This window comes from Rhinopithecus roxellana, chromosome 19, assembly GCF_007565055.1.
Source record: "Rhinopithecus roxellana isolate Shanxi Qingling chromosome 19, ASM756505v1, whole genome shotgun sequence".
NCBI classification, from domain to species: domain Eukaryota; kingdom Metazoa; phylum Chordata; class Mammalia; order Primates; family Cercopithecidae; genus Rhinopithecus; species Rhinopithecus roxellana.
Window position 1 is genome coordinate 33,735,324 of NC_044567.1, and position 13,078 is coordinate 33,748,401.

The following is a 13,078-nucleotide window of genomic DNA, read 5'->3' on the forward strand; positions in this document are numbered from 1 at the left end:
AACTTTTATACCTAATCTACCTTCGAATATAAGATGCACCATTATTTTATGCATCACTAAGAAACAAAAATGCTGCCAATTATACCATGATACATACGCCATTGACTGTAAGATGCATGTCAATTTCAGAAATGTTAAAAATGGGAAAAATGTGCTTCTTAGAACAAATGAAATACAATGTGCCCCTGAAGTAACAAATCAAACTCATCGACCCTATGAAATTACTGAGTAAAAAACAATTAGATAATGGAAGACAAATTGTTATAGTTGCTAATAGGCCATTCTTTATGGTGATAATATAGATAGACATTATATTGCGGCCATACCTACACTTAATGAATTAAATAAAAACTTAATTCTATGGGAAAGACAGGCAATTTCCTTCTTTCTTTTTTTTTTATTTTTTTGCGACGGAGTCTCGCTCCGTCGCCCAGGCTGGAGTGCAGTGGCCAGATCTCAGCTCACTGCAAGCTCTGCCTCCTGGGTTTATGCCATTCTCCTGCCTCAGCCTCCCCAGTAGCTGGGACTACAGGCGCCCGCCACTTCGCCCGGCTAGCTTTTTGTATTTTTTAGTAGAGACAGGGTTTCACCGTGTTAGCCAGGATGGTCTCGATCTCCTGACCTTGTGATCCGCCCGTCTTGGCCTCCCAAAGTGCTGGGATTACAGGCGTGAGCCACCGCGCCCGGCCGACAATTCCCTTCATAATACATTAATTACAGCATGCTAATAAGAAGTGCAGGGTGCTATGAGAGCACTTAAGAGGAAGGATTCTGGCTGGTCGGGAGGTCACAGAAGATTTCCTATGAAAGTGAGCTAAGTCCTGAAGGAGACCTGGTGGCACAGCAGGGGACAACATGCATGAAAGCTCTCCAGTGGGAAGGCACACAGGATGTCTGAGAAATGGCAAGATGATGGGGGGCCTAAAGGCTGCAGAGCAATGAAAGAAATGGCTAGACCCAGTCTGGTGGGGTAGACTTAGGTTAAACTTTTTTTTCTTTATCTTCAGAGCAATGGGAAGCCAATGAAGAATTTTAAGCAAGGGAATAACAATCAGTTATTTATGAGCTCATTCTGGCTCCTATGTGGAATAGCTTACAAGAAGAGAAAAGCGGACTGGGGGAAACCAATGCATAAGGGTACTACAATCAATACAAGAGTTTAGACTTGGTCGTTTAGATCTGGGGATGCAAAGCAAGCTTGAACACTATTCAGAAGATAAAATGAACAGAACTGGGTGATGAATTGGATATGGGCATAAGTGAGAGGGAGGTGTCAAGAACAATCCGTAGGCTTTTCACCAGTGTGACTAAGTGTATGGTGGCACCATTCACTAAGATAAACACTGGAGAAGGACACGTTGAGTTTGAGATGCTTGAAACATTAAACTGGGGAAGGGAGCTGAATGTAAAATTCCAGAGTTCAGAGGAAAGATTCAGAGTGGAGAAAAATTTCAGGAGATGTCAATGCAGAAATATAAATCAAAGTGAGGGTTATAGCTGAGATCAGGTAGGAAGGGAGTTTAAGAGTATACAGGAAAGAGGGCCTGAGATAGGGGCTTAAGCAACAACAGCATTTAAAGATCAGGCCCAAGGGGATGATTCACTCATTCAAACATCTGTCCATTATTTGGGCATCATTTATTTATTTTATTATTTTTTAATTTTTTTTTTTTTTTGAGACGGAGTCTCGCTCTGTTGCCCAGGCTGGAGTGCAGTGGCACGATCTCGGCTCACTGCAAGCTCTGCCTCCCGGGTTCACGCCATTCTCTTGCCTCAGCCTCCCGAGTAGCTGGGACTACAGGCGCCCGCCACCACGTCTGGCTAATTTTTTTGTATTTTTAGTAGAGACGGGGTTTCACCGTGTTAGCCAGGATGGTCTCGATCTCCTGACCTCATGATCCGCCCACCTCGGCCTCCCAAAGTGCTGGGATTACAGGCGTGAGCCACTGCGCCCGGCAGGCATCATTTATTAATAACTGGCCACACAATGTGCCAGGCTTGATTTTAGGTGTAAGGATATCTAGTGACAAGATACGTAAGATCCCTATTATCAAGAGCTTACAGTGGGTAAACAAACACAAACACAGGTAAATAAACAAAGTAATTTCAGTTTTTCATAAGTAATTTCCTATGTGCAATGAAGAAAATAAAATTGGCATTGCAACTCAAATTCCATGACTGGCACTGATTAGCAGGCGAAGAGATTTCCCAAATGATGAGTTAACTACTGAGCAAGCCCCAAAGTACAACCTTCCCTGAATGTATATGACAGTTGCTTTCCCGAGTTTCCAGAAACTCAGCTTATATTACCACAGCACAAAAAATTGTATACATACAAAATAGGTTCTGAGCTTCAGAAAATTTTTCACCTACATTATATCCGGAGGGAAATTCGGAAGTCATAACAGATGCACTAACAGTCTTTCTTGTATGGGAGTAGGTCCAGGCACAGAATACCTAGGATCTCTGGCTCCTACCCACTAAATGCCATTGTGCCCACCATGAATCACGTGACATCCCTAAACAAAAGTCCATCCTTCCAAAGGCCCGCCAAGGGGTTGGTCCCTCCCTTCTTCAAAACTGCCACTTTAAGGCAACAAAGTAACACTGTGTTAAGTGACACAAATTCCAAGAAATTCAGATGATCTGAAGTCTACATACTCATGACTTCTAGTTGTAGATACTTCTACCAGGTGAAAATTCAATCTTTCATTCAATACATATTTATTAAGAGTGTACTATATGTGCCACATGGTGTTCTAGGTCCCTGCTTTCGTGGAGCTTACATTTTAGAAAATGGCAGCAAACACAACTACTTGAAGATGATCCAGAACATGACTCTTACATTTTAAATCTATATACCCTTGCATCTCTCAGGTAAAGTATAAAAAGTCTCCTTGAACATTAATGTTATTTTCCCCACTAACTGTTCTTCATTTCTAGGTACATGTACCGTAAAATAGAATTTAAACATTTAGCACCCAAAGAACGACGTTCAACACTGAAAGAAACAACTGCGTAGTTTCAAATTCCACTGAAGCAGTTTTAAAATCGGAAAAACTGTTTGAAATACAAATAATAGCCCCTGGTGGTAAAAATGCTAATTATAACCAAACTTTTGTGGACTCTAACTATGCTCAGATAAAAGAAGAGAAAAGCAAAAATGGAAGCTGTGAGTTTTTAACGGGGGGAATCATTAAAGTACAGGAACAATCTTCTGGGAGAACAGATTCACAGATGGGCAGATGAAGAGAAGACATTCTAATGCTGGGAAGAAGATGCAATGAAAGAATAAATAGCTGGAAAATTTGTGTGTCTGTGTGTGCGCGCGTGTGTGTGTAGAGAAGACATTCTGATGCTGGGAAGAAGATGCAATGGAAGAATAAATAGCTGGAAAATATGTGTGTGTGCGTGTGTGTGTGTGTATGTATTTGAGTGTGTATAAAGAGATAGGGTCTCACTCTGCTACCCAGGCTGGAGTGCAGTGGTGCTATCATAGTTCACTCAACCTCCTGGGCTCAAGTGATGCTCCCACCTCAGCCTCCTGAGTAGGTGGGACCACAAGCATGACAACACTACACCCAACTAAGTTTTTTAGTTTTTTAATTTTTTTGTAGAGACAAAGTCTCATTTTTTTTTTTTTTTTTTTTTTTTTGAGACGGAGTCTCACCCTGTTGCCAGGCTGGTCTCAAACTCCTGGCCTAAAGCAATCCTCCTGCCTTGGCCTCCCAAAGTGCTGGGATTTCAGGCATGAGCCACCGTGCCTGGCCATAGCTGATAAATATTTCTAATTGGCACAGTACTGCTAGTACACAGTTGACCACCATCTTAATTTACACTCTTAAAGAATGCTTACTTCAGGCCGGGGGCGGTGGCTCACATCTATAATCCCAGCACTTTGAGAGGCCAAGATGGGCGGATAACTTGAGGTCTGGAGTTCGAGACCAGCCTGACCAACATGGTGAAACCCCATCTCTACTAAAAATACAAAACTTAGCCTGGCATGGTGGTGTGTGCCTGTCATCCCAGCTACTCGGGAGGGTGAAGCAGAAGAATTGCTTGAACCTGGGAGGCGGAGGTTGCAGTGAGCTGAGATGGTGCTCGCGCCACTGCACTCCAGCCTGTGCGACACAGTGAGACTCTGTCTCCAAAAAACAAACAAACAAACAACAAAAAAACTCCACAAATATAATTTGTAATGACAACAAAATATTTTGTGTTGATGGACCATAATTTACTTGATTCCCCCCTGCTTATTTAGGTGTTTCCTTTTTACACTGTTTTTTACCACTAATCCCCTATGTTTATATTTGTTCTGTATTGGTGATTATCCCAGTTTGTTCTGTATTTCTGATTATTGTCTTAGGAGAGATTTCCAAAAACAGACTTCCTAAAACAAAAGGGTATAATTAAGGGTTTCATTACAAAACTGCTTCCAAAAGCATTTTAATAATCTGTAGTTTTATTAGCTGAACACAAGTGTGCTTATTTCACAACACTCTCATAAGCACTGAGTATTATAATTTTTAATCCTTGCTAATCTGATAGAAAAAGTATTTCAATGGCCTTAATTTACAATTCTTTGACTATTAATGAACATATTTCCCCATATTTGTTATCCCACATGAATTTCATTTTCTGTACATTACCTGTCTATATATCCTGGCCCATCTCTTCAGTTCTTAGTGGGCTTTTTCATAATAAATTTATTAAGTTTATACATGTTAAACAGATTAACCTTTAATCATGTTGCTGTAAACATTTCCCCCAGTTTTTGTCTGCTTTTTATTTTTGGCATTCGCCAAGTTTTAAACGCTACTCAAATTCTACAAAAAATTTTCATGAGATTTTACTTGTATGTATAGAAACTATTCAAATTAGCTATTTTTATTTTCTAGATTTCTTTAAAAATTTTCTATAATACAGATGATACTTCATTTAAAGTTTATTTTGGTGTGTGGCAGACACTAGGATCTACCTTTTTTTCTGTAACATTGCCTGGGAGTCATTTAGTGCACCAGGACTAAATGATCCTTTCTGTCTCTGCTCATTTGTGACAATGGCTCTTCATACATCAAATTCATGTATAACAGATAGGCCCGAAGACCACTCTGCTCCATTAATAACTGCATGCTTCCGCCACAATGACACTATTTAAATTATTCCAGTTACATAAAATTTTGGTTATCTGCTACCACTAGGTTCCTTTCATTATATTTTTAAAAGTACTTATTCTTCTATCCTTCCAGGTAAAATTTACAACCATACTGTCATGTTTCAAAAAAAAAAAATATGTTTTGTAAAAATTAAATTGCTTTAAACATACTTTTTAATTGAACTGAAAGCTCTATAAGAATTAATTTTCCTATTTGAGAACATCTCTCCATTTATTTTTTTGCTTCTTTCTGTGAAATTGTCATTTCTTTTGGTTTTTTTTTGAGATGGAGTTTCACTCTTGTTTAGGCTGGAGTGCAATGGCGCAATCTCGGCTCACTGCAACCTGTCTCCGGGTTCAAGCCGTTCTCCTGCCTCAGCCTCCCGCGTAGCTGGGATTATAGGCATGTGCCACCATGCCCGGCTACTTTTGTACTTTTAGTAGAGATGGGGTTTCTCCATGTTGGTCAGGATGGTCTCAAACTCCCAACATTGGGTGATCCGCCCGCCTTGGCCTTCCAAAGTGCTGGGATTACAGGTGTGAGCCACCGCACCAGCCCATTTCTTCATATTTATTTCCTGTACATGTTAAGCTCATTTCCAGGTATTTTATAATTTTTTTAAAAATTGATTTTTATGTATTAGATCAAATATCCTGTGGATTGCCTGAAAGGTTACTGATGGTAAGTGTCTAGTCCAGTTACTGACTTATCTATATTATATCAAATAATTTTTTAGCTTATCATCTTGGGTTTTCTGGGTATACAATCTGTAAATAACAACCATTTTTACATGGTTTAATTTCTATTTTGTGTTTTGGTAGTCAGAATTCTAAGATTCCTCCTAAGATTCCCAGCCCCTGGGGAACACGTACCTTCCCCTAGTTATTCAATCAAACATGCACGCAGGCACTATTTGCAGGGACTGTGCAGACGTAATTCAAATTCCAAATCAGTTGACCTTAAGACAGTCTATCCATCCAAGTGGGGCTGTTCTAATCACATTAACCCTTTAAATCTGGATTTAGAGGTCAGAGGACGTCAGAAGTTCAAAGTATGAGACAGATTCAACACAGCTGCTGTTTTTTTTTTGAGACAAAGTCTCGCTCTGTCGCCCAGGCTGGAGTGCAGTGGTGCGATCTTGGCTCACTGCAACCTCTGCCTCTTGGGTTCACGCCATTCTCCTGCCTCAGCCTCCCAAGGAGCTGGGACTACAGGCGCCCGCCACCATGCCTGGCTAATTTATTTTTATTTTTAGTGGAGATGGGGTTTCACCGTGTTAGGCAGGATGGTCTCGATTTCCTGACCCCACGATCTGCCCATCTCGGCCTCCCAAAGTGCTGGGATTACAGGCGTGAGCCACCGCGTCTGTCCTCGTACTTGCTGTTTTAAAGATGGAGGCTACAAGGCAAGGAACATGGGTGGTGTAGGAATTGAGAACAACTCCTCTGACAGCTAGCAAGGAAACAAAGACCTCAGTCCTATAACCAAAAGAAACTCAATTCTGTCAGCAACAAGAAAGCTTGAACACAGATTCTTCCCCAGAGTAAACCACATGGGAATTCAGCCTGGCTAACACCTTGACCTTGGCCTTGTGATACCATAAGCAGACACCCAGTAATGTCATGCTAGATTTTTGGCCTGCAGGACTATGAAGTAACATTGATCATGCTTTAAACCTCTTAAGTTTGTGGTAATTTGTTACGCAAAAACAGAAAATGAATACACCTGTCTCATTTAACTGGAGTAGCTTTAGACAGCAATGTTAAAGATTAAATAGTAATGTTGTCAATAAGTCTTAGGGAATAGTCAGGAGCCAGAAACCGTATCAATAACTTGAACAGGATAGAGTTAATTCGAAGATGTGTTAACTAGTAAAAGGTGGTTGTTTTAACAGGGTTAAGAATAGTTCCTTATGGGGTCCAGAGGGAGCAAATGCAGAAAGCAGATATACTTACTATAATAGCTCCAAGCTAAAGGTGTGTGTGTGTGTGTGTGTGTGTGTGTGTATGCATTAAGAAAGAGGCTAAGAACTCAGAAGAAGATCCCTCCACACAGGACTGGAGAGGGTGTGGTTGCCACAGAACACACAGCTAGAGAGTAGCAGAAAGACCTAGAAGAGGGAACAGGGAAGAGGTGGTCTACACGATGGCCCTACTGGGGAGGCAGAGAAACTTGAGGGTACAGGTGGGCTGAGGCTGCTTCATAAGCACCACTGAGGTGAGCACTGCCAGGGCTTTCCTATGCCAGCCTGCTGACTGCTGCACCAAAAGCATGCGCACTGGAAGTGGGGAGTAGGGGGATACCCCCCCTTCTTTTTTTTGAGACAGAATCTAGCTGTCTCAAAAAATCTAGCTGTCTTTTTTTTGAGACAGAATCTGTCACTCAGGCTGGGGTGCAGTAGTGCAATCACAGCTCACTGCAGCCTCAATCTTTTGGGCTCAATCAAGCGATCCTCCCACCTTAGCCTCTGGAGTAGCTGGCACTAACACAAGCCCCACCACATGTGGCATTTCTGTTTTTCTTTTTTAAGTATTGACGAGGTCTTGCTATGTTGCCCAGGCTGGCCTTGAACTCCTGGGTTCAAGCAATCCTCCTGCCTTAGTTTCCCAAAATGCTGGGATTACAGGTGTGAGCCACCATGCCTGGCTGGGAAGACCCTTTTTTCCTCTAATCCTCCTTACATTGTGCCTCCAGTGCTTCCACTGGCAAAGCCTGAAGTGAAGCCAGCTCACCAAAGGGAAATGTCTGCAGTGCCCAGCTCCTGTATCAAAAGCAGGGCATAAACGGATGTGGATTTACATAAACTGGGAACTGAGCAACGATCAATTGGCATAGTCTACCCCTTTGGCTACGTGGCTTCCATACATGTTCTCTACATTTGAAGTATCAAAACAACTCTGACTCCACCTAATAACATGCAGCTACCTTCCTATAAACGAACATGTCCTCACCTTACCCCCAAAATGAGGAGCTGCGGTCCGAACAGACATTGTTATTAATCACTAGTTATATTAATTAATCCTTAAAATTCAGTTACAGTCACACTAAATATTCTGTTCTCTAAAGATCAAATTGTTTAATTAACTTCCAGTAATTTATATATAAAATAAGGGGGGAAAAGGAAACTTAATACATATAAACATACAGACACAAGAAAAAAATATGCGAAGTTACTATAATCCTTGCTTCTGCACCTGGTTATGAAGCCATGGGTGGTGTCCCTAACTTTCTTCTTTCACTATGCATCCAACATTTCCTGTGACCTCAATTAGAACCTCAGCCAGTCAGGGTTCTCAACATGACAGGGTGACCTAAACCTTCGTTCCTGAAAGATCTGATTCCTCAACAGACCTGCCTTTTCTTGAGTACTGCAGTTTTTCATTTGTCTCTAATATGTTGCAAAGAGGTACTAAGCGACACTCTAGAGAATCCTGAGTTACAAACATCCTCCTCCCTGCCCCCATTGTACAGCATTATCCCATTTTGCTTTAGTAATCAGAATCAAGCACTCTAGTCAGCAGAGTGACTTTTCCTACCTGTTGGTTCAGTGGTATAACAGTCCCAAATGGGTTATAGCCTCATCTTTCAATTCAATGGAACCTTTCTGTGTCCTCTGGTAGTAATATTCTCTACTGGAAAACAAGAACTCCAAATCCCAGCAGAGCTCAGTTGCTAGAATGGGAAGCAGAAATTCTAGGGGTGGGTTATAAGGTATAGTAACAGTGAAAGACTGCTTTCAGGGTTTTACCAGTAAGTATAACACGAAAGTTGGTCTGTGCATTTATGCCATATTCAACAAATATCCTGCTCTGCCTGATTTGTGTATAATAGAAGAAATAGGGATACTAGGCCGGGTGCAGTGGCTCAAGCCTGTAATCCCAGCACTTTGGGAGGCTGAGACGGGCGGATCACAAGGTCAGGAGATCGAGACCATCCTGGCTAACATGGTGAAACCCCGTCTCTACTAAAAAATACAAAAAACTAGCTGGGCGAGGTGGCGGGCGCCTGTAGTCCCAGCTACTCGGGAGGCTGAAGCAGGAGAATGGCGTGAATCCGGGAGGCGGAGCTTGCAGTGAGCTGAGATCCGGCCACTGCACTCCAGCCCGGGCGACAGACAGAGCGAGACTGTCTCAAAAAAAAAAAAAAAGAAGAAAGAGGGATACTGAATCTATCTTTTTGTCCTTTTGATTCTGTTGACTTTTGTCTTTTGAAGCTCTGTTATTAGGTGCATACGTATTTCTTTGTGGATTGACTAATTTTTCATTACAAAATTTCCTTGTTTCTAAATGGCCTTAAAGTCCATTTTGTCTGTTACTATTTAAATTAACCATCTTACTACTTGTTTTGAGCTTGTCCCTCCTCTGTTTTTGAGATGAAATCTTGCTCTGTTACCCAGGCTGGAGTGCAGTGGCACAATCTCGGCTCACTGCAACCTCTGCCTCAGCCTCCCGAGTAGCTGGGACTACAGGCATGTGCCACCACATGTGCCACCAGCTAATTTTTGCATTTTTAGTAGAGATGGGGTTTTACCATGTTGGCCAGGCTGGTCTTGAACTCCTGACCTCAGGTGATCTACCTGCCTCAGCCTCCCAAAGTGCTGGGACTACAGGCATGAGCCACTGTGCCTAGCCTTGTTCCTCCTATTCTATGTTCCTTTTTTGTCTTCTGTCTTTTTTTGGACACTAAGTGGTTTTTATTATTCTATTTCCTTTCTCCTCTATTAGCTTGGTAACTATAAATTCTCTTTCTATCCTTTTAGTGGTTACTCTAGAGTTAACTTTTCTCAAGTTCTATGAAGAATTATGTTCTGTAGAAAATATTCTGAGTGACTATTATTTTTTCAGTTCTTACAAGGCATTCTAAATGCAAAGAAGTTAATTCATAATATATAATAGATGCCTTAGCACAGATGTCTTAGTTCTGGCTGCTACTAACAAGAATACCATACACCGGGTGGCTCACACAACAAACATTTATTTCTCATCGTTCTAGAGGCTGGGTTCTGCAGACCCTCCAAGACCAGGGTGCCATCATGGTCAAGTTCTGGTGAAGACCCTCTTCCTGGCTTGCAGATGGCATTCTTCTTGCCGTGTCCCCATATGGCAGAGAGTAGAGAGAAAGAAGCAAGACCTCTGTGTCACTCATCCCATTCGTGAGGGCTCCACCTTCACAGACTCAATACTTCCCAAAGGCGCCACTTCCTAGCACCATCACACTGGAGGTTAGAATTTCAACATACAAATCTTTGGGGAACACATACACTCAGTCCACAACATCTAGGGGTTGTCAAATCTCTTCTATCAAGGGCTAGACAATAAATTTAAGCTTTGTGGACCACAATGTCTCTGTAGCAGCTACTCAATTCTGGTGGTATAGCATGAATCCAGTCAGACAATATGTAAACTAACAGGCATGGCAGTGTTCCACCAATAAAACAATCTTTACTAAAACAGTTGGCAGGCCAGATTTGACCCACAGTGTAGCATGAATCCAGTCACAGACAATATGTAAACTAACGGGCATGGCGGTGTTCCACCAATAAAACAATATTTACTAAAATAGTTAGCAGGCCAGATTTGACCCACAGGTTGAAGTTTGCTGTCTTCGACATTAAGATGTGATTCTCTCACCAAATGTGACTGAGAAGGACTACCCTAGATATTACTATCTCTGACTCATTAAAATCTAATACAAATTACAAAGACCTGAAGACATTTAAACTATATTTATCTTTGTAATACTGTGAAATGTATATTTTGTCTTCCATCTTGCTTCCCGGCATGTAATTCCTACCATCATTCGAAACTCCAAAGTTATGTTATTTTGTGTGCTAATGAGTTGACTGAAAGCTGGAAGCTTCTTGGTAGCTTCAGGTTGGGGGCTGGTCTCCATAAACACCAAGGCAGGATTAGAAGGTTAGGATTTTCAGCCCTACCCTCCAATCTCCAGGGAGTGGAGAGGAGCTGCAGGTTAAGTTGATCACCCGTGGCCAATGGCTTAATCAATGATGCCTGCATAATGAAGTTCTCATAAAAACCCAAAAGGGGCTAGGAGCAGTGGCTCCCAAAGCGAAATCCCAGCACTTTTGAAGGCCAAGGTGGGACTAGTTTGGCCGACACAGTGGGACCCCACCTCTACAAAATTTTTTTTAAAAAATTAACCTAGCATGATGGTACGTGCTTGGAGTCCCAGCTACTCAGGAGGCTGAGGTGGGAGGATGGCTTGAGTCCAGGAGGTTGAGGCTGCAGTGAGCCATAACTGCACCACTGCATTCCAGTCTGGGCAACAGAGTGAGACTCTGCCTCCAAAAACAAAAAAACAAAAAACAAAACAAAACAAACCCAAAAGGATTGGGTTTGGAGAGCTTCCAAATGCCCGAGCAAGTGGAAATGCCAGGAGGGTGGTGGCCCAGAGAGGGCATGGAAGCACTCAGCTCCCATACCGTGTCCTAGGCATTTCTTCATGTTTCCTTCATAACATCCTTTGTAATAACCTGGTAAACGTAATTATTTCCCTGAGTTCTGTGAGCCACTCTAGCAAATTAACTGAACCCAAAGAGGGGTGGTGGGAATCTCAACTTGAAGCTAGTGGGTCAGAAGTTCTGGAGGCCCAGACTTGCAAATAGTGTCTCAAGGAGGGACAGTCTTGGAGACTGAGTCTTCAACCTGTGGGATGTGAGTTATCTCCAGGTAGATAATGTTAAAATGGAATTGGAGGGTACCCACCTGACGTCCACAGCAGAACTCCTTGCTCGTTTGATGTGTGGCAAGAAACCCTCACATGTTTGGTCACAGAAGTCTTCTGCATTGAGAGACCCCGCTGGTGTCCACTGCAGAACTGACTGCTTGCTTGGCATGTGGGGAGAAATCCACACATTTGGTCAAAGAAGTCCTCTGTGATGATCACTGCTGTAGAGTGAGAGCCGAGGAAAAATAACCTGTGTTTTTCCCCCATCAGAACTCTCTTCCAGCTTTCTGGGTTGCTGTTGCCATTTATTATTTTTACTTTAAAAATTTTTAAATTCCAGGTACATGTGCAGGTTTGTTACATAGGTAAACGTGTGCCATGGTGGTTTGCTGCACCTATCAATATTTTTACTGTTTTACACAGTTCACATTACTTTAGATGTATTCGTCTATCTATCCTTTCCAGTGCTCTTTACTCCTTCCCGCATCTCCATGCTTCCAGTTGGGATAATTTTCCTTTTACCTCTTCACAGTACTTCTAGTGTGGATCTGCTGATGATAAACTCTCTCAAATTTTTGTCTGTCTGAAAATATCTATATTCTCACTTCATTTTTGAAAGACATTTTTGCTTCATACAGATTTCTAGATTGGCAGTTATTTTCTTACAACACTTTGAAGCCATCATTCCACTGTATTTTGATTTCCATTTCTTCACAAAGTAGACTGTCAGTCTTTATTGTCCTCCTTTGAAGGTAATGTATCTTTTTCCTACTTTGGCTGATTTTAAGATTTTCTTTGTTTTGGCAATTTTTCCTCTCTTTTCCCCTTATTTTTGTATTTTGGTATTGATTCTGCTTAGAGCTATGGTGATTCTCAAATATGCAAGTTTGTATTAGTTTTGGAAAATTCTCAAGTCATTATGTCTTTTACTACTGCTTCTGATCTATTCTTTCTCCTCTCCTTCTGAGATTCCAACTGTAAGCATTTTAGACTTTTAACAGTGTCCCATTTGTCTCTTACACATTTTTATTTTCATTTTCCATTCTTTTGTCTCTCTGTGCTTTGGTATGGACATTGTCTTCTGATCTATCTTCTAGTTTACTAATTTCTTCTTCAGCTAAGAATACTATTAAACCCTCCTGTTTAATTCCTAATTTGTTACTGTACTTTTAAAAGTTCTTATTTTTAATTTTTAATTGATACATAACAGATACATATATTTTCAGGATACATGT

General features: G+C 41.5%; 1 protein-coding gene across 2 annotated transcripts in view; it reads right to left on the reverse strand.

Annotated features, from left to right (window-relative positions):
* The window catches only part of TNRC6C (trinucleotide repeat containing adaptor 6C), a 139,763-nt gene extending 127,694 nt beyond the window's left edge, over positions 1-12,069 (reverse strand). Inside the window, exon 1 of one of the 2 annotated variants that reach the window (XM_010381911.2) lies at positions 11,882-12,068. In XM_010381911.2, coding sequence (XP_010380213.2) covers positions 11,882-12,012 — 131 coding nt within the window. In that variant the 5' untranslated portion in view covers positions 12,013-12,068. Of the gene's footprint in view, positions 1-11,881 lie in introns of both variants that reach the window. The other variant, XM_030923618.1, reaches the window with a different exon arrangement.
* Between the last annotated feature and the right edge of the window lie 1,009 nt (positions 12,070-13,078).